We start from the raw sequence: 22,489 nt of genomic DNA on the forward strand, positions 1-22,489 counted from the left end.
TCTCTCTCTCTCTCTCTCTCTCTCTCTCTCTCTCTCTCTCTCTCTCTATGACCCTATGATCCTCTGCTTCTGAAGTCCTGGCTCTGTTCCTCATGGAGGCTGACCATTCACACTTCCACTGTCCCAGCTCCACAAGGTTTCTTGGGGATACTGGTTCTCCACTTCCATGTGTCTTCTACTCGTTTTATCAAGAACTGGATTTTTCTTAAAACTTGAGTTCTGACTGGACCCACTTGAACTGACTGAACTGACTTGTAAAGGTGTCATGGGGCTATGACTCATTGTCTACAGCACTGCTTCCTTTCTAATTTACTCAAGGAGCATGTTCAAACCTTATAAAGGTGTGACCTGGTGTGATCACATACATACCCCCTTTCTGTGATTAGTTCCTGGTCTTTCAATGACCAAACCTCTTACATATATATAATCCAGCTTATATCCCACTAGTTGAACGGAAGCTTCCTGAGGGCAAGAACTATTTCATTTAATTATTTTTGTATTCCAGGCACTTAGCACAATGCCTTGCATGTAACCGTCCCTTGATAAATGACTGTTGAATTGTTAAGAAAACATCACCATTTTTATTTAAGGTGTAACAAAAACTGCTGTGTGGATAGATTCCACATTTAATAAATGCCTATTGGTTGACTACATAAGGATCTGGGTAAACTCAATAAATCAATTAATTATCCCACTCAGTTTAAAGTAACTAATAAGATGCTCCATGCTCTGATACTTGTTGTCAAGTAAGAATGTCACTCCTGAATCAATCAGAATAGGAGGTGCAACATGTTTGCAGTCATAAACACTGCTGCACACCAAGTGTTTTAGCATTGATTTGAAGACTTGCTCATGTTCTATGGGATTTGAATAAAAACACCAGATTAGTCCAGAATCAGTCATTCCAGTAGCAAGTCAGTCAAGAGGCAAAGTGGAGGTGAAGCAACTTTAGTCAAGTCCCTGAGAAGAATCACTTGGAGAGGGCAGGGAGATTCTGCCCCACCACCTTTACAAGAAGATGACCATGTGAACTTTGAAAAGTCAGAAGATTTGGAACTTCCTATCAGTGACAGTAAGAGTATCCCTAGAACAGCAATGCACTGGCCGTTGAGAGACCCATGGAAGACAGACGAACAGCCAGAGGAAAGATAGCATTAGGACCTTACAAGGAGCCCAGAAGAAAGCTATCCCATACTTAAGGGGAACTTAATGAGGACCTAATGAAGAGGAGAAAAGGGCACCCCTAGTAACCAGAAGCCATGATACTCTTTGCCACATTGCTTCCTAAGCTTGAACACAGTTTCCCCTGAATTTTGCACATACTTGTGGGAGACTGATTGGCAGAATTGGGAGGGATATTCTACATTAATTGTTCTTATTATGCTAGCTAAATCAATACCCATTTCTAAAAGTTAATTAGGTCTGCCTGACTAACTGATATCAATTGATAATCAACTGAGGAAGCTTACCAGTGGAGGTTCATCAGCAATAATACTGGGACACTATCCCCAGTTCTTCAGGGTTGCCCCTAGAAACCTAAAGGAAGCAGCAGTCAGCCACCCTCTGTTGACCTACCCTGCCAGTACCAGTAAGGGTCTAGGTTGGTGAGACTACAACTGACTTAACTGTCTTCTTCCTAAAAGCAGGTCATGGCGGCTTCCCAGGATTCCATATGTGCTTCAGGTTGTATTGGCACAACTTGGAAGAAATCCTTTCCAGGCTCACGGGTGCTCCACTCAAGGTAGCCATAGAAGTTCATTTGGAACCCTCCATGAAATGAATTCAAAGAAGGAGAAAGCTCACATGAGTCATGCCATGTGCCTAGCATTAAATATTCCACTCTGCTCAGCATTATTGCCAAATTGGAATTGGGAAATAGAAAAAACCAGAACAATTAATCATGCATCCTCAAAAGAGAACCAGGGAGCTGATAACCTGACTAGAAACTGCAATCCTAGCACAGGAAGCATCCAGCTACTTCAAGTGGAAAAAATTGTTCATTCCAGTGAGTGGCCCAGGCAACCTCACAGGAGCATATTAGGACAGTTATTAGGCTGGCTTTGATAATAGCTTAATGGAGTGAGATATAACCTGGGTCTTTGGAGAAGAGGAGTTTGGATTACTCCTGATACCTTCCATTTTGACTGAAACTTGGAAAGTTATTTTCCAAATCAGTACTCTACAAAACTAGGTAGCTCATTAGCTATTCTATTCTTCTTATTGTGAGCTAGAAGAAGGCCAAGGAGATGTCCAACCCATATTGTCCTGTAATGAGGATGATATGGCAAGCATCTGATCCTCTTTCCCAATAAAGAGTTTTGGAAAATGGACTAGTCAATGGGGCATATATGGTTATAATGTTTATTGCTGTTCATCATTTTCAGTCCTACCCAACTCTTTGTGACTCCATTTGGGGTTTTCTTGGCAGAGATACTGGAGTGGTTTGCCATTTCCTTCTCCATTATTATACTGTGCCAATGAGATAAAATGAAGCTCCAACTCAGCCTCCCAAATAAGTAATGTTAACAATGGGAAGAAAGCCAGTTTATCTCAAAGTATGCAATAGGGGGGTCCTAAAAGTTGGGTATAATTTCATTATGAGTTCTTTACATTCACATAGCACTTCATGGTTTTTCAAAGACTTTCACATGCACCAAAATAGTAATAGTATTCCCTACTACTACAGTATTACTATAATAATTATGACTATATTATTGATACCAGTTATATCATTATCATATAGGCTATTAGCAATAATTAATAAGTATTAATACTAAGAAGGAGAGTAAAGAGGAAGAAAAAGAGGAGGAGGAAAGGGAGAAGAGGAAGAAACTAGCTAGTATTTATGTAGCCCTTTAATTTTTACAAAGTGCTTTACAACAATTATCTTTTTCCTTCCTCATAATAATCCTTTCAAGCAAACTAAAATAGACATTATTACTCTCACTTTGCAGATGAGAAAATCCAGGCCTACAGTTACTTCAGCTAAGTAACTTTCCCAGGGTAATGTATCGACTAAGAGAAGCCAGGAGAAGTCAAACTTCCAACTTCTAGGATAGTACCGGCTGTTACATTTTTAAATAAATTGAGGGAAATTCATATTTGATGGAACTATGGAGGAGAGAGTCATTTTTGCAAAATGATTCAAACTTTTAAAACGCAGGGAGTCACTCGATATCATTGCTCAGCAAAAGTCTCGTTTTTAGTAAGTTCTTTTTCTTTCATTTTTGTAGGAAGCATCATAAGGAGACCACTGGATTGTAGTGGTTTCAAGGTCATTCCAAGGTTCTACCTTTCATGGCTCTCTGGGAGACAAGAGATCTGGGTTTCCAGCCCTGACTCTCCCTTCCATGAATTAATTGTGTGAAACTGGACCTCAGCCTCCTCATCTATGAGATGATCCCCTAAGTCCCTTCCAACTTTAAAATTCTAATGATTCTAAGAACTCAGATTTTTTTTATTATATTTTTCCCCAATTACATTCTCAGATTTATTTTTAAAAGACACACTTCAAAACATCCATGGGTCCCATGATCATTTGTTTTGGGTAATTATAAGTTCCAAAATTTTTATACTTAACAGTAATTTTAATGATTTAATCATTTATGGAGGCCTTAAGTAAAACCTCCCATTTGCTCCTGCCAAGCATCAGGACATGAAGTTCCTGGAATTCTTCACTCTCTACCACCGGTGTTCACACCAGCCTCCAGGAGATGTCACCAGGGGATGTAGTAAATGTCATCCTGAGTTGTTCTGATTAGCCCTTCTTGTTTTTACTTGTTGGCTTTGAGTTATGCAAAAAAATCATAAACATTTCAAAAGCACTGGCATCCATTCCTTGGTCAACTGGTTTGAAATCATTTTAATTTGCTTTGTGTTTACTCCTTGACTTGGCCATCTTGTTACCCCTTTGTCTCCAAGAGAGATCTGGCTGCTTTTCCCTTCCTTGCTGTCTTGTGAATCATGGATTATTTTTCATTAACTTGAGGAAACACAGAACTGAGAGTCAAAACAACTATTTTGACAGGGGATTGGAGAATATGACTAGCGTGATTCTTCAGCTCCTATGAATTGGCTTCTTTGGGCACAGATTTAAAGCTGGAGGGGTCATAGTTCATGAGTCCAAACCTTTTCACAGATGAAGAAGCAGAGGCCCAGAGAATTTAAGTAACTTATCCAGGGTCACACATCGAGTGTCTGAGGCAGGATTTGAACACAGGTGTTCCTGACTCTAAGGCCAACACTCTATCCACTGTGCCACCTAGAAGGGTAAGGGCACTTGTACATTTATAGCCTCAGTGTCTCTTCATCAGCAGAGAGAGAGAGAGAGAGAGAGAGAGATTGTGTCAGCATAGGGCCTTGAAATGGAAATCATGCAATCTAATCTGGATCACTAAAGACCACATCAACACATTCGGGTATTTCCTCACTCTTGCACCCAGTATCACAGAATGCAATAGTTGGAGGGACCTGTGAGGTCTTCTGATCCAGAGCTGTCAAACTTGGGGCCAGGTAAAACTCCACTTGCTACCTGGGAAATATTTAGCAAAATAAATAAAAAATACAACACAACATAGATAATGGCAATCTGTGGTTTTCTAAGTCAATATGTAATCCAAAAGGGATCCGTTTTTATTTGAGTTTAACACTACTGGTCTGGACCAACATGTCCCTGAACAGAAATCTTTTCTACTCTTACTGCCCCATCAAGTGGTCATCTATCTTCATGGAAGGAGCCATTACTTCCCAAAAGGACTCCATTCCACTTTCGGGAAGTTCTAATTGTTAGGAAGCGTCTTCATTACATTGAGTTGAAATCTGTCTCTATTCCATTTCTAGCTAGTTGTGCCTCTGGAGTCAAACGATCCCCTGAACATTCTTAAGTCTGTCTAGTTGTGTGAGAAAGCTGTATATGGGAGATAGATGTATGAGGGATGATGGTGACGTCTTCTCTGGTGAGTATCCAATCTGAGTGCAGCATCTGTCTGGTGCTGGGTGCTGCCTTGCACATGATAGGCCCTTAATAAATATCTGTTTGTTGGATGATTAATAGGGATTGGGATGGTCATGTTGTGAGATCAAGAAAGAATAGATGAAAAGCCCAAGTGTGGCCTTGGTACCCAAGGAATGTTGAAAGACCTAGAGGGAGATGCTAGGTATGCTCAGTTGATTATTGTATTTACAGAAAGGTCATGGATAAGAAAAGGAAGAGGTATAGGTGTGGATGAGTCGCAATCTGCACTACTGGAGGGACTATCCACAGGGATGAGATCAGAGATCCATTAAAATATACTAACACCAAGTACCTACTGAATAGCTCTGCCATGGATAACTGTACACTTGAACTGATGCTATAAAATTGCCTATAGAATCATTTGTGAATCTCTGTGCTTGAAATGGTTCATGGGTTTTCAGATAAGGTAGTTTGAATATTCCCTGCTTCTTCTACTACCTGTGCAACCTTTAGCAAGTCACTGAGAGTCTGTGGACTTCCATGTCCTCCCTGTTGGAAAAGGAAGCTGGGCTGAACTCGAAATCTTAGGGAAGGAGAGAGAGCTTTCCCTGCACTGCTCAACACAGGTGCCTGTCTATTCTGCCTAAGCATAAGGCTGCCTTCTTTATGATAATCTCTTGATTACCATAATACCTAATTATCATAATGACCTAATTCATGTTTCGGACTTTTTTTTCACGTATTAATTACTTCTATCTCTCTGGCAAGGTGTACTTAACACTCCCTCATTTCATTCCCACAACTTCTATAAATGAGTAGTTCTTAGAAATGGAAACCCAGAGTTTAAGTTGTCATCAAGCATTTATTAAGTGCCTACTATATGCCAGGCACTGTGCTGAGATTTTAAAACTGACACATGCCAATACTTTGCTTTCTGAATTCAAGAGTCATTCATTTAAATAAAATTTGTATCACAGCACTTCATATTACTTCATAGGAAAACGTGCTCACATTTTATAGGAAAAGTGAACCATGCAAATCTGGAAGAATGCATATTACATTCGCCCTTGAACCATCTGTCCACTGTTTTCTTCTTATAAAATAACTTGAGCATTTTTTTCTCTTTTAGTACAGAACACATAGAAGCAAGCTGAATAGTTTTAACAGGGAAAATTTGTCTTAAGATCCTAAACTCTGCAGTGAAATGTGTACTTAGGGGCTGCAGGAAGTGTGGGGGTGGGGGGAGGATAAGTGACTGAAAGTCTCAACATGCATTTCAAATCCAGCTTCTAAGACAGCCCAAAAACATTTATTAAGCTCCCACTATGTGCCACGAACTCAGCTAAGCCCTGGTACATTAATGAAACAACATTAAATAGTGAAAAAAAACATAGAAGACCTGGGTGTAAGTCATCAATTTCTAGCTGCATGACCTTGGTTAAGCTACTTCTATCTGCACCTTAGTTTTCTCATCTGTAAAATGGACTTGACAACCTCTGGGGCCACATCCAACTCTAATATCCTGTCATTTGGTCCTGTCTTTAGGGGACAGGCTGCCTTGTTTAGATCATGTTTTTCTATTGAAAAGTCATCAATGTTCTTTTTGCCAGAAGATACATATGGTTATGGTTTTGAATAAAAACAGCACAGTAATAATCATGGAGAAGAAAATCACCCCACAAGTCAACAAGCAGTTTTAAGCAAAGCCAATAGGAAGAGAAATAATTTGGTTCTTTCCCACTCCTGACCGGGATCAGGTCATATAGAGATAGACAATCACAAAAAAAAAAAATCAACAAAGACTCCATGACCAATCCTACATGACTATCCAAGCTCACTGGAACTACAGCCACATTTTTGTCTCTCTTCCTCCCCAAGCTGTTGCCCAGATATCTGTCAGAGGCATTCAAGAACCATTCATTTTTTTATTAACCATTAAAGTTCTAAAATATGTTCACTCTTTATGACAGTGATGATAATGGCAATGAGATGGCAATATAACAATAACTCCAATTTATCAAAGTCAGAGGACCTGGGTTTGAATCCGACATCCATTTTATACTACCTACGTGACTCTGAGTAAGTCATCCTTCCTCTTTCGGCTTTAACTTTCCTAAAATAGTGGAGTTTGTCTTTAAACGAAAAGTCCCAGCATGCTTCACTTAGTTCACTATTCTACAGCCACACCTTCACCAGCTGAACTTGCTGCTAAAGAGTATACACTTTCTTAATCACTCATCTAGGTCCAGCTTAGGAACCATGACCAAATTAATGCTACCATTGCTCCTGGTTGGGGCCTTGATTCACTCACCAGACCTCTCTTCCTCACTAGTGACCTTTCTACCTTAGAACAACTGGCCCTGAGCCTTCCTAAATGAGGAAAAACTCTCTTGCTGGGACTCCTATTTCAGAAGAGCTCAATCATGTTTCACCTCACTCACCCTCTGGACTTCTATATAACCACGTTACCTCCAGGAAATGCTTCGCTTCTCTCTCTCTCTCTCTCTCTCTCTCTCTCTCTCTCTCTCTCTCTCTCCCTCTCCTCTTCCCCTTCTCTCTCTTCTTTCTTCTTTTTTCTCTCTCTCTCCTATTTAGTAATGAGGCTAGCATTCATTACTACACATTTCTGATATTTCAAAGTCTTGCTTACATGCTATTTACATTTTTTAAAAATGGTTTTCCATATAAAGGTAAGATCATTTTAACTGTGTTTTTGTTTTTCTTATAGAAAGTATGAGAGAAAGGGGAAACCTGTGGATAATTGATCAAGCCAAAATCAACTATCTGGGAGATCACTGGCCTCCCTTGGTAATCAACAGATTGCCTGGGAATTCAGAGCATTTTATGAATCCTATTTGCAATTTGTACTTTAAGGTAGATTTTTTTAAGCCTTGCAGAGAAAGGAGGCTATCTGGTACTGGAACCTTTAAAGTAGACTAAAATCCTCTTGAGCTGATTCATTACCTCTAAGCATGTAAGTGCTTTACCCCAGGGGCCATGAGTTTTTCCTTCACTCTCGAAGAGAGGGGCAAAGAGGAGTAGAGAGCTCAAGTAGAGGTCACAGCTAAGGCAGCCACTGTGACCTCTGCTGAGCAACAGTGGCCAAACCAATGACCATCCTGCTCAATATTCTGTCTTGGGCAGAGGCATTATGAGGTATTTCACATGAGAATATAGTTTTACTCTGGAAGTGAACCTCAAGGAGTCAAGTACTTCCTCCCACTTAGATCTTTAAAAATATCAACCAGAGCTCTGGTATTTTCTCCAAGACTTCCAGTCTAAATCTTAATTGTCTGCTGATTCCTCTGACAGCCAGGAAACAGGAAAGTTTACACATAAGCCACTTGACCATCATGAAGGGCACACATGGAGAGAGGCAATGATGAACTCCAGAACAAAACATTTGGAAGGGAAAGTTTCCTCCTTTTTGACAGAACATGTTGCTCCAGAATGTCTTCCCTGGGGTGACCCTGTTGTGCCATTCAATACCAGAGTTAGGAACACAGGATCCTAAATCTGGGGCAGGAAAGGAGCTCAGAGGAATCCTAACCCTTGCTTGTTTCAGCTGAAGAAACTAATGACCAGGGATATTAAGTAGATTACCCCAAGTCATACAAGTAGTCAGGGTCAGAGGCAGGATTTGAATCCCAAACCTTTCTCCAGAGTTATGCTGCCCATTTGTAGGCATCTGTGCATTGTAAAGTCCTTCCCTAAGGCAGCTCTCAAATTAGCATGGTGCCAGGCACATAGTAGGTACTAAATAACTGCATACTGAAGAGCTGATATGTACTAACCAAAAACTCCCCTCCCATTTTGAAATGAGCCCATAGCATCCCACTAAACTAAGAAACTGTCACACCTCCTGGTGACTGTCAGAGTAAGGCCAAAAGTGACGGCCCAAAGTTTCTTTCCCTCCTGCAAGCTTGAATATCAATTAATCTCTAGTCCCCAAAGTCTTCCTTCATCCCAGTAGCATGAACAATCACTAGGCTCCAAATCCTCATTCCTTTCTCCCAATGCCTGGTCCTGCGGGTCCCAGAGAAGAACCCGACCAAAACCCACCAGACTTTACTAGTTTGGGAGGGGGCTCCATTCCCAGCAGTCCCAACCTGTTTCCATCATCTTCCCTGACTGCCCTCCATATTATAAAAATATCCCCCAATAAAGTTAGCTTGTTTTACTACCTTGCTGTATGTTCCAAGTTTCCTTGTACTCAACCTTGGTGTTCCAAACCTTCCAAGGTCTGCATCAAGGCCCCCTTCTACCCACCAATCTATTCCTAGTGGCATACCAAGTAACAACTTACCGACAAGGCATGTTGTATGAGGGGATCGTCATTGAACGCGATAACAGTGGGAACGATGTCCAGGGCACTAAACTCCAGCATGGCTGTGTGGATAGAATCACCACCAGAGGACGGGCCTGCCACAAAGAATATGGCGACCTTCTTCATGAGGATGCCGTTACGAATACGTTTGAAGGCATTTCTTGCCACAAATCTCAGGGCAGTGCCAAGGTCCCGCTGGCCCATGGACTGCTCCAAAGGTACGTTCCTGATGGCTTGGAGGAGTAGATTCTTGTTCTGAAAGTCTGAGAAGCGAACCAAGTAATGTACCCTGTTGCTGTAGGAAACAATGGCCACCCGGGCATCAGTTGGACAATTGTTTTGGCTGATGCTCATCCTTCTTAGCAGCGACAGCAAAATATCCCTCATCCTCTCAAATTCTGACTCTGTAACCTCTTCAGACATGTCCAGAGCAAAGACCACCTCAGTTGGGAATACTGGACATTTGGCTTTATCTTGAAAACAGAAAATAATAAATAACTAAGACGTCAGTAACAACTCTGAAAATTCCATGTTTTTAAGCAAGAAAAAAATACACAGTTACTTACGTGATGAACAAGCTGGAAAGGAAAGGAAGAAAAAGAGAAAAAAAAATGGCATAATTGGTATTTAGATAATAAGCATCTCTTTCACTGCTCATGCTTTCAGCAGGAAGCCAAAGAAATATCCCTTCACAGGAATCTTTGCGGTCATAATATCTAACTTCTTACAGAGCCATTCAAGGCACATGGCCCTAGGAAAGAAAGAATTCATACTAGAGCTTCTTTAAATAATAGTAGAATAGAAAGAGACAAGGCAAGGAAGAAGGCCGGGGGCATATAAATTAGACCTGACTGTTGGTCAGATGGAAAAGCTCCCTTGGTGCTGGGAAAAATAGGTGTTTGATAGGATAAAAATATCCTAGGGTATCCCCACTCCAATCCATCCTCCACAACAGCTGAGGAATCGAAAGTCCCAAAGCCCACTCCCCTGTTGGACATGCTTCAGTAACTCCCCATTGTCTCCAACCTGTCTTTCCAGATTGATCTTACGTTAATCTCCTTCTCATAGGCTATGCTGTCACCCAAGCAAGATGGTATTCATTTCTACTGAAGAACCAACTTTGGTTTCCCTTATTTGTTTCTTTTTGGTGAGGCAATTAGGGTTAGGTGACTTGCCGAAAGTCACACAGCTAGTGAGTGTTATGTATCTGAGACCAGATTTGAACTCAGGTTCTCCTGAATCCAGGGCCGGCGCTCTATCCACTATGCCACCTCACTGCCCCAGTTTCCCTTATTAAAGTCTTTATAAAGCTCTGTGTAAATGCCTTAGTATTTGAATAAAGTGCTAAGCTCAGAGTCAGTAAGATGGTAGTTCAAACCCCGTTTCTTCCATTTATTAGCTCTCTGACTATGCAAGTTGCTTGAGCCTCAGTTTCCTCATCGGGACTGCTCAATAGGGATGATAATCAATTTCTCCAGTGTCTACCTCACAGGATTGTTACCAGACCTAAAGACACAGAGGACACTGCAAACTTTAAGGGACGCTATAAACATCAGGCACTTTAGGAAACATCCTGCCAAGCCGTGGCCGTCCCCAAGCACAAAATGAGAAGCGTGCCCACGAGTGTTCCATCTACCAGGTTTCAAGCCCCGTGCAAGGCTTGTTCTCCATCCTGACACAGTGTGCAAAGACCTGCTATCTGTACAGCTTCGTGACTATTAAGAGAGGGACTGAAGTCATGGTGTCATTCTCACTTTATGGCTCTTTCATCGAGAGTTGTGCCTTCCAGACCTTCAGTTAAGTCAGATGGTGAGGGACCACTTGAGCATACAGCCATTAACCAATCAACAAGTATTTAAGAAGCCCCTACTACATGCCAGGCACTGTGCTGGGCGCTGGGGATACAGGGGCCATTCCTGAAGCTATCACAGTCAAGCAGGGGATGTGCAGGTTTGCCCAGAGAGGGCAGGGAGAGGTTGGGCTACTCACGGCAGTTTTTTCTCGTGAAGTCAACAATGTCACAAGGCTATTTAAAGGAAAGGAACAAAAGAAAGCAGAAAATATCAGCGATTTAGAAATGTTTAATAGAGTTGATAAATATTTCATAAGGGTATCAACATCCACAGTCAGATTTTCTTTTGCAGAAAAGTCCAAGGTTGCGTAGGGATGGGAATAGGGAAGCTATCTGTGGTTTCCTTGAGATAGAGAATTTCTGGGTGAGGAAACTCCATCTCCCGGTGTAGGGGTAACTTAGAAACAACCCCTGCAGGTCATATATTGACTTAGAAAACCATAAACTAATATTATCTATGTCATAGTATATTTTTATTTATTTTGTTAACTATTTCCCAATGGAATTTAAATTTGCTCTGGGCTGTCACACTGGAGAGTGTTTCCTGGGCCTGCTGGCAGTGTTTGACATGTCTGGCCTAAGAGAACGGCCTAGAACCTGCCACCAATGGCACTGTCAAACCTTCCTCCCACCCCTCACCTGGCAGCAAAACTCCCAAGTGTGCCCAGAACTGGATCATAATGTAACTGGGAAATGTTCTACAAAGCAAAGATATAATATGACAAATAATATTGATTTGTGGTTTCCTAAGTCAATATACAGCCCACGGGGATCAATTTCTATTTGACATCCTTGTCTTTGGAGCACTGACAGATAGGTGACTCGGGCAGGATCACACAGCCAGTAGGTGTCAGAGGCAACACCCAAACCCAGGTCTTCTTGACTTTGAGGCCAGCTCTCTCTGCACTATTCTGTGTTGCCTTTCAAGACTGTTGCATCACATCTATATCTCCAGACACTGGGCACATCTGACATTTTATAACCCTCACAGTTTTTATGCATGTGAAGAAAAATAATTTTTATCTGCTGTAGAGTATAGATTGTCCTATCTTGTTCTTCCTTTCCCCTCAATCCTAACTTCTTTGAGGCTGAGGTCACAGAGCATCTCCTGAGCATCAGGACAGTTCAACTCTTTGATCTCTAAGATGGTGGCCCCCACAACACCCTGCCCTTCCTGGAATGGTCCTGTGGACAGCCACCACTAGCTCTCAGCAAATGACCTTGCTTCCTTCCCTCCCTCCATCACTCTGCCCACCACCTCCCACTGCTGAAAGCCCTGTTGTCCTGTCCCTCCTTTATCATGAGGACATAGATATGGAACAAGGAGGCACTTCAGAGTTCATCTAGGGTATCCCCCTCTTTTACAGGTAAGGAAACTGAGGCTAGGGTACAAAATAGAAATGCTGGAGTTCAAACCCTAGGCTTCTGACTCTACCTTTGATACTTATTCAGAATCAGGCAGACTAACCCAGGCATGGAAGAGAACAGTGGAACACCTTAAGATAAAACCTAGGGGTACCTTGGATGAAAGAAACCCCATAATGAAAATTCAGGTTTAGATAATAAGGAAAAACAGCACGGAAGAATGGTCAGAGACCTGGACTTGGAATCAGGAAGACCGGAATTTGAATTCTGCCTTCGAAGTTATGACCAAGTTGTTTTACCTTTAGATCACAGCTTTAGAGTTAGAAGGGACCTAGCAGGAAAGCTAATGCAACTCCTTCGTTTTCCAGGAAACTGTTTAATGACTGCCCAAGGTCACACAGGTAGCCAATGACAAAGCTAGGATTGGAACCCAAGTCTTTTTTTCTTTTCCACTATATCATGCTGCCTTCTCTTTCCAAGTTCCACTTTTCTCATCCATAAAATGCATATAATAATACTTTCAGTTTTACTTTTATTCAGTCATTTCAGTCATTTCTGCCTCTGTGACCCCATTTGGGGTTTTCTTGGCAAAGATACTCGAGTGGTTTGCCATTTCCTTCTCCAGCTCATGTTACAGATGAGGAAACTGAGGCAAGCAAAGTTAAGTGACTTGCCCAGGGTCACACAGCTAGGAAGTATCTGAAGCCAGATTTGAATTCAGGAAGATGAGTCTTCCTAACTCTAGTCTCAGCACTCTACCCACAGTGCCACCTAATACCTTCGGTGAGTGAGATTTAATGCATAGAGTCAGGAAGACCTGGGATCAAGGAGGCCTCCATACAACCTGGCTGTGCAACCTTATACAGGCTACTTAACCTCTCAGTGCCCCCCATGCAATTCTCAGTGCTTATACACATTATTAAAGGGGATTTCCTCAGTAAGAATCCCTTATGCCAAGGATATCACAGGCCTAGACCAAAATATATGCATAGATCACCTGCCAGACTCTAGGAGAAGATCCAGGCTTCAGGACTCCCCTGTGAGAAATGTAGTTTCAAGTCTTGGTGGGACGATTGTTCGTACTACCTCAGGGCAGGGAGCAGAAAAAACATGGAGGGTGGTATGGCAGGGGTCCTGTGAGGCAGGCTAGGACTAGTTTTAACAGTGATGGTGAACCAGGGAGAAAGTTCCCCTTCTCAGGCCACTGGGAGAAAGAAGAAAGACCATGGGGACTGCTCAACATATATAAGACTGCTCTGATGAGCATCTTGTCATGTGGTTGGAATCCAGTAAAAGCCAATGGGTTATTAGGACCATAGAGCAACTGACTGCCCTTATCCTCATGCCTGGCACTCATCTCTGAGCGTGTTCCTCTACTCTTACTCCAGTTCTGTGCTAAGCTAGTTTTTTTTGTTTTGTTTTGTTTTTTTGTTTTTTTGTTTTGGTTTGGTTTTTTTGTCGCCATCATGCATGGCCAACCCAAACCTTATATTTTCTTGTGTCCCTTTGCTTGTTGTATGGACAGCTTGGATAGTTTGGGCCTCCCTGCCCCCACCTCCAGGCAGCTTTTCTCCCCTGATCCCTGGTCCATTGTTAGAGAATCTCTCTCTAACTGGGGGCATGTATGATAAGTCATTTATCTGGGATTGTCCTTAGCCTCAGTTTCCCAAGGCAGAACTTTCAAAGGGAATTTGGGACCTGCCCTTGCCTCCCTATGGCTAACAGCCTGACTTTCATTATTACTGACCTACTGGCAGCCCTTGAAGCAGTTTAGGGAGAGTGAATATGACGGGGTACAGTTAGGACTCCAGTTTCACTTCTATTCTGTCTTAATGTTGTTATACAGTGACCCCTAGTGTTATACCCACACATAAATAAATACATGTAATTATTATAATTAGATATACTTACATATATAAATATATAACATACATAAAATTAGATATAATACAGATATATCTATAAATAGATATATATTAGATATATATAAAATGGTGGGGGAGGGAGAATTATATAATTTTTTTAAAGGATTTTCCAAGATGCTTTTATCTAAATGGCCAGGCCACTTATCTAAATGGCCCTTCCTACCTCTCTCCCCATGCCTCAGTACATTTCCAATATGGGCCCAGCATTAGGCAGCATGTCCTGCCATTTATAACTCTGCCCAGAGAAGGTTGGAAAGGTTCATCACTAGGTGATGAGGAATGGAGGAGAGCACTATGGGGCCAAGGTTATCTTTTTCAGTCATAATAACCCCAGAAGCTGACTACTATGTCCCCACTGGGCTACAATCTGCATCTGTGGAGAGCTGACCACATCAATTAGTCAAGAATCCTTGAAGAGCCAAAGTCTACTTAAACCACAGACCTCTCACCAAAAAAGACCCACTGATCTACACTTAGCTTTTTGGGAACAAAATTATCACATGTATCAAGGAACCTGTAGTCTTTTTCATGCTAGGATAAGTCATAAGAAGGGAAACTGAGGAATCTTTCTGAGAGATGAACTGATCTATAATGAGTAAAAGTAGACAGCTTTCATTGGACAACCAACGAGATACTCATTAGACAGAATAAAATTCAAAACCGAGACTGTCACTCACCATCATGTCTGACAAACCCTTCGATCCCTTGCTGCCCTGAAATGAAGAGAACCCAAGGATTAGAAGGCTGGATTCCACATGCCACTGTATGGTCTGCCCCCTCCTCTCTCCTCCCTGGTCACCTCGTCTCTATTGGGTGTATGCCAGGATACGTGCCTATTGTTTCCTGTGAGAGAATGTGAGTTTTCTGAAGGCACCAATGCCCATGCTCAGCCCTGAAACTAACTCAATACCTCTGGGGCCCAACAGGCCGGTATATGGAAGTGGCAACGGGAAGCAAGGCGTATGGGGCTCTTGGAAGTTTCTAATCAAATAAGAGGCTTCCTACATTCAGTATTTTTTACACGAAAAGTTAATCTAAATAACATGTTACCATTGGTCCAGGGGACCCTGGATCTCCTGGTGATCCATCCAGCCCAGGCGAGCCAGAATTTCCCTAAAGAGAATCAAACCAAAGTCAAATGCTGTCTCCCTTGGTACCAACTTTATTATCTCCTCAGAAACCATCTCCCCTACCCCTGGCCATCAGCACCGAAAGCCCCATCATATCTTTGCAAACCTAGGTTAATAAGCTTGACATAAAGTCCAAGGATTGTTTTACAGAAAAGGAATCCTGTGAATCAACCCCTAGTGGCATGTGGAGAATGGGATGTGGAACAAGGTTTGCCTTTCAATAGAAAAATCCAGACATCTTTGAAACAGATCTAAAAAGTTGGCTCAGGACCCATTGAGACCTTCAAATATGGAATGTACTTGCAAAGAACAGTTATGGCCATCAAGGAGGGATTTCCTCCTAGCTAAGGAAAACTAGTTGCAGAGCCTGAGAAAAAAGCCCCAAAGTGATGCCCTAGTCAGGTGTCCAGGTCAGATGCCCTGGCCAGAGCACACTCAGAGTATTGGGTTTAATTCTGGGGCCACATTTTAGAGGGACATTGAGAAGCTGGAGCATAGCTAGAGAAGGTCATCCAAGACAGTGACAAGACTCAAAGCTGGGTCATATAAATGTTGGCTGAGAGACTTGGAGAAAACGTGACAGCAGTCTTCAAGTATCTGAAAGGCTCCCACAAGGAAGGATTAGGTTTGTTCTGCCTGGCCCCAGAGGGCAGAAATGGGAGAATAGGGGAGGTAGAGAAACATTGCACAGAGAAACAGTTTGGTTCATATAAGGAAAAACTTCCTAATAGAACTGTCCCAAACTGGAATGGACTGCCTAAGTGGTCATGGGCTTTCTTCACTAGAAATCTTTTTTTAAACAGAGCTTGGATGAGTACTTATTGGGAATATTACATAGGGGATTCCTGCCCAGTTGTTGTTCAGTCATGTCTGACTCTTCAGAACCCCATTGGAAGAGCAGTGTTTTTGTCAGAGATCCTGGAGTGGTTTGCCATTTCCTTCTCCAGCTCACTTTACAGATAAAGAAACTGAGGCAAACTGGGTTAAGTGACTTGTCCAGGGTCACGTAGCTAGTCAGTGTCTGAGTCTGGATTTGAACTCACGAAGATGAGTCTTCCTGATTCCAAGTCCAGTGCTCTATGCACTATGATGCCACCTAGTATGCCCAGATAGAAAATGAACTAGATGGTTTCTTCTGAAGCATCCCTAGTCTACTTTGATCACGAATATTACCCTTCGTGTATATCTTATTTCTCTTTTGTATTCTCAGCGCTTAGCATAGGGTATCTTTCAGGCACTTCAGCATTTCCCAAGACCTGTGATTTTTGCCAGTGAGGGTACTATCTCCACCAACACTGATTATGACCCTTGGGAACCCTCTCAGATAGTAGACAGTTTCCAGTCTTGCTGTGGTCAAAAGAAAACTCATCACCTACTGCCAATTTTGTGCTGAACGTCTCAGAACTTATCTAGATTGGTCTTTGAATGAAGGATGGTATGGGGACAAACACAAACCTTGTCCACTTTGATGAGACCCACTGGAGTTTACCCTCCATTGAGATGGTCTTTGCGAGCCTAGGGTCACCTACATGCCATGACAAGTCACTGGAGTAGGATATTAGCAATCCTACAAAATAAGGTTTGAGAAATTTAAACAATAAAATTTTAGCCCCTATGAAAGGCAGTGAAGGAGAGATTTGGCAGGTGGTAAAACAGAAAACTACACCTAGGCACTCTCAAGTTGTACCACTTAGGTGGCTGCTTCTTTGTAAGGTCAGCTCAGGAGACACCTTATCAGAAAACAACTTAGCAGAAAGAAAAGGCAGAGAGAATTTTAGGGCAAGATAGTCTGTTCTGAGGCTGCCTCTTCCACCCTGTCTAATATGGTCCTAAAAAGCAACCAGTGTTAAAAAAAAAAAAGGTACCCAAGTTTATTTTTAACTGATTTTAGCCTGCTACTGTACACTTGTGTGCTCAGAGGAGAAAGTTGAGGGAAGACAGAAGAAGAGAAATGTTAGAGGATTCCCTGAAAATCTTACAACTCCAAGGACCCAGAGAGCCTCTCAAAGAATCCTGTGTATGGTCTCTGTATATTACATGGCAGACATCCAAGAGCACACACCAAATCCTCTGAGGCTTACCCTTTTCCCCGGAAATCCCTTTGGTCCTTGGTTTCCTGATTGGCCTTTATCACCATCTTCCCCCTTTAGAGATTTAAAGTCAGATTCTTGAGAATGAGGAGGTCAAAGGGCTAACCAACAGCAAATGTTCAGCATCCCTGCAAGTCAGCTGACTTACTTGTATGCCAGGGTATCCAGGGAAGCCAGGTTCACCCTAATGTCAAAGACAACAGGAAATTTGACTCAATGTCTTTTGAATTAAGCCTTTGTTATGAAACTCTTCAAAGGAAAAGGTTAAACATTTCTTATTTCTGAGCAAATAGATAGGACACCATTGCCAGGAACAACAACTACACAGAGCTTTCATCTCCCGCCGCTCTTAAGGGACCATATTTCATTTATACAACTTAAGATAAGAAAATTTTCAAATAATTTTTCCCGAAATTTCCCTCCTTCAGTCTGATGTCTATCCAGGATTCTTCATCAGGAATTTTTTTTCAGACACCTCAGGCCTGATCCAATGATGAGCAAGGATAAGTCAAATACCACCTTTGGAAGCATAAGGAAGAGCTACGGCCCTTTACCAGGAGCGTCGAGCGACGTCTAAAAGAATTCATAGGAATCTATTGGCCAATGGCCACAGGGTCTGTAAATGAATGGGGTCGGTGTCACTGGTCTTTAAGGTCCTTTCCAGCTCTCAGGCCACGAACTCAGGGAGTCTCCATAAATAGCTTGTTGACTTGGATTCTACCCACGATGCCTCACTAAACTAGCTCTCCACTGAAGGACAAGTCAGACTTCCAAAATGGTAGAAAGAAGGAGTTAGGAGGCTCGTGTTCTAGTTCAAGCTTTGTTACCGGATAGACATATGATGTCGAGCAAGTCTCTTCGATTCTCTAGGCCTCAGCTGTCTCATCTGTAAAGTGAATGAGTTGGACCAGAAGAATGATCCATAAGGCCACAGCTCTGACCGTATGATAAGTCCAGGGGACCAAAAGAATCCTAAGTGAAAGCAACCAAGCACACCCTTTGTCTCTTCTGTTACAGACTCTTGAAAAAAGGGAAATGTTGAAACTAAACTTTAAAAGAAAATAATATTGGTTTTGGTCTATCAGTTTGCTATCCACAGAATGTGGTCATCAGCCCGGGTACTAAATCGGGTCACTCTCGCCTTCAAGGAAGAGACAGCCTCTGACTCAGAGTAAATGAATAATTTGAACTTACCTTAGCTCCTTTTCTTCCTGAGTGACCATGCCCATCATTGCCATCTATACCCTAAGAAGACATAAAGGGAAGGGCTTAATTAACAAGGTCACTCTGACACCTGAATCACCAGCCAAGGAATAATCTCAATGGTTCCATGATGGAATGGTGGTTGTGGAGGCTAGAAGCCTAATACGTAGGTTCAGACTAGAGAGTAAAGGGATTCTTTGGGATAAAAAATAATTATTAGGGAGCCAAAGAGTCTCTAATCTTCAGACAGGACCTTTGGGCCATATAAGAAGATCCAAATGGTGTTCTTAAACAAAAGCTCTGCTTTTACATAGGATGAAATAATAAAGAAACTTGCTGATTTAGGAGCATAGGTATAGATGGGAAAGATACTTTAGAGGTCACTGAGTCTAATCCCTTTAACAATGAAGGGTGAAGTGACTTGCTCGCCATCACACAGTCAATAAGTTGTCTATGGGAAGATCTGAACTCAAGTCTTCCTGATTCTAAGCCCAGTACTCTACCTGTTGTGCCACCTAGCTTACAAGGAGGCAGTTAGGTGGCTCAGTGGCTAAAGAGCTGGGTCTGGAGTCAAAAAGAACTGAGTTCAAATCTAGCCTCAGACTGGGCAAGTCACTTAACTTCTATTTGCCTTAATCCACTAGAGAAGGAAATGGCAAACCACTCCAGTACCTTTGCCAAGAAAATACCATATAGGGTCACAAAGAATTGGACATGACTAAACCACTAAGCACAAGCTTACAAGTCATTTAGTTTAGCCTTCATGCCAGGATGGAGAAAGAACAAACACTGAGGAAATGTGATATGACCGTACAAATGTGTATCTTTCCTGAACACGAGTTGTAAGTAATACAGAAGACAGGAAATTACAGCCAATATTTAGCTGGGAAGCCAGAAACAAAGAGGGAGCTAAGAAAAGAGAGAGAGACCCTGAAGGTGTTGTGCCCTTATTGTGCAGAGCAAAGAAAGCTCAAGCTGAGTTCTCTGGTGTGGCTGATGAGAATGAGGTCCAAAAACATGGTGGTAAATCTTGTCTCTTACAAGTGTAAGATGCATCATGAGCATCTACTACCACTACCACCACCCCTTAGGTCTAAATTATGGATTTTGGAGAAATTCCAGGAAGTAACCATTTCAACTGAGATGCTTTTAAGTCAGTATCAGTGGGTAAAAGTGCAAGTCAACAGAACTGAGGACCCAGAAAAGTTGACTGTATTTTAAGTGGGAGGATTTTAGTGAGAAGGGCAAAAAGAAGGCAACTCCCCAATGTTTTAATATTTTCATTGCGGTTTGACCCTCAAGATTAGCTGCAGTGACTCATATTTTAAGAAGTCATTTACTGAAAAAGAGATTAAAGATGCCCAAAGGGAAAAGAGAAACATAACAAATGAGAAATGTGTTTATTTATGGGTTGGTCCAAGATTCAGAAATTAAAGAATGAGACTCACAGGCTGCCCTCTTGGTCCTTCTGGTCCCACTGCGCCATTTTCTCCTGGAAAACCAAGCTCCCCCTTTGGCAACAGAAATTAAACATGGAATTAATTTTCTCTTGGGTCCAACTTTGCAAGTTGGTATATTTCATCTTGCCAATGGCCATATTTCACATACAGTCCCAGCTCCACACACACATACACACACACACACACTCACGCATGTGTGCTTGGGAGAGGAAAGTGTGGTGAAGCTCTGAAAATAGTTAGGCTGAGCCTCAGATGACAGGCATATTACATTGGGCTACTACTTAGTCTTCCCAGCTTTGTAGAACCTGCTAGATCACCTGTATACCATAATAAATCATAATGAATAAATGGAGTAGAACTTTAATGGAGTGATAGTTACCATATTTCATATATATACATGTGAATGTATATGAATATGTACCGATTATGCACATCTATGTATATACAGATGGAACATTTACATATATACACATTTATATAGGCATGCATATATGCATGTATATAATATATATATAAATTGTGTGCATATGTATGCATATTTCATTAAAGCTTAAAACTGCACTAAGACTTTTGGGACACCCTGTATATCTATACATTTATGTATATGTCTATGCTATATGTGTGTGTGTGTGTGTGTGTGTGTGTGTGTGTGTGTGTGTGTGTTTCCAGTTGCAGAGCAGGGATTGATCTGCATTAAAAGAAGGAGATTTCTCATTTTGAATTACCTATTGAATTACCTGACAAAATCACAGGTTTGGTCTGAAAAAAAAAGCATGACCACTCATAGATAGAAATATGGTGTACAGTGTAGACTGATGTCTATCTCCTACCAGTGGTTACTGGTTACATTTACAAATGTAGAGTTTAGTTTCACTGTTTACTGGTAATATGCATATATGTCTATATAATCTCCACATGTCATAAATTATATATGTGCATATACACATATAAGCATATGTATATATACGTGTATAGATTGTATGTTTTAATTTAAATTGTACAGCTACACATAAAGGCACTGGGGTGTAACAGAGTCCCTATCCTGTACATATGTACACACACATACATATGTATACACACAAGTATATATACTTCTAAATGCATATACACCTAAAATTCCAACCAAAGGTGTACTGATAATTGTTTAATAATTGGCTCTCTCAGAGTTGAAAAAAAAAAATGCTATGCATGACCTACTTTGGGGTTTATTCTGCAGTCTAATCAACAAAACAGTAAATTGAGCCGTGATTTGTAGGTTGCTGATGTCTAAAATGTAAATGTTCACATTGACCCTCCTGACCCTCCTGGTAGGGCTCCAGTGGGTTTTTTCAGGAGTTATCCTCCCTGCCCCATTTATGAAGCCAACCTGGCTCTTCCCCAGGCCCAACACTCTATGGTACCCTTCCACCTCCCTGTCTAGAACGTGCTCCCTCTTAATAAATGCTTATTGATTGATTGATAAATACATAAGCACTCATCTGTTTGTGTCTGAATGGCTATAAGATCATCAATACCTCTGCTTGTTATAGAAAGTGCTAGTCTTGTAGATAAGACTAGAAACTGTCAAATTAGCATAACACAAACTGCTTTTCTAATTAGCAAATCAGGAAGACTACAGCTGATACTCACCTTCATTCCCCTCGGCCCAGCACCCCCTTTAGGACCAAGTGGGCCTTGTGGCCCAGGCATCCCCTGAAACAGATGGACCATGTAAGATCACCAGCAAGATCACATGAAACCTGAGCAGTGGTTCATTTGTTAACCAACAATATGGAAATACGGGCAGAGCATTCGATTCAGCTCTCCCCATGAGTGGCATATGGTAACTGAGTTTATTCTAGAACTCAGGTGTCACCTGAGACACGCAGAGTTGGGCCTGGATGTTTTAATTGTCTAACCCATTCAATCCTCTCAAAAGGGATGATATTTCATCACTTGTCTTCTCAGTGGATGGGGGAGGGGAAGGAAGGAGAGAGACAATTTGGAGTTCAAAATTTTTCAAAAATGAATTTTTAAAAATAAATAATAAATGTATTTTTAAAAAAGAAAAAAGTATGATGTTCAATTAAAACCCGGGTTACAGGAGGGACAAGAAACATTCTATTGCAGAGATTATTATCATTCTTCTTCTTAATATTATTATTATGTTTATGTCCAGTCTCTGACACATACTGGTTATGTGA

At 41.6% G+C, this 22,489-nt stretch overlaps 1 protein-coding gene across 1 annotated transcript in view; it reads right to left on the reverse strand.

Annotated features, from left to right (window-relative positions):
• Positions 1 to 22,489, reverse strand: part of LOC114050605 (collagen alpha-4(VI) chain-like) — a 168,818-nt gene that overhangs the window by 15,545 nt on the left and 130,784 nt on the right. The window contains exons 26-35 of the mRNA XM_027872430.1: positions 21,936 to 21,998; positions 20,295 to 20,357; positions 18,838 to 18,888; positions 17,792 to 17,827; positions 17,635 to 17,697; positions 15,474 to 15,536; positions 15,101 to 15,136; positions 11,271 to 11,307; positions 9,848 to 9,859; positions 9,261 to 9,754 (exon numbers count right to left, since the gene is read on the reverse strand). Of these exons, the coding sequence (XP_027728231.1) occupies positions 9,261 to 9,754; positions 9,848 to 9,859; positions 11,271 to 11,307; positions 15,101 to 15,136; positions 15,474 to 15,536; positions 17,635 to 17,697; positions 17,792 to 17,827; positions 18,838 to 18,888; positions 20,295 to 20,357; positions 21,936 to 21,998 (918 nt within the window). The remainder of the gene's footprint in view (positions 1 to 9,260; positions 9,755 to 9,847; positions 9,860 to 11,270; positions 11,308 to 15,100; positions 15,137 to 15,473; positions 15,537 to 17,634; positions 17,698 to 17,791; positions 17,828 to 18,837; positions 18,889 to 20,294; positions 20,358 to 21,935; positions 21,999 to 22,489) is intronic.

The sequence above is a fragment of the Vombatus ursinus genome, unplaced genomic scaffold (genome assembly GCF_900497805.2).
Source record: "Vombatus ursinus unplaced genomic scaffold, bare-nosed wombat genome assembly UNPS02014799.1, whole genome shotgun sequence".
NCBI lineage: Eukaryota > Metazoa > Chordata > Mammalia > Diprotodontia > Vombatidae > Vombatus > Vombatus ursinus.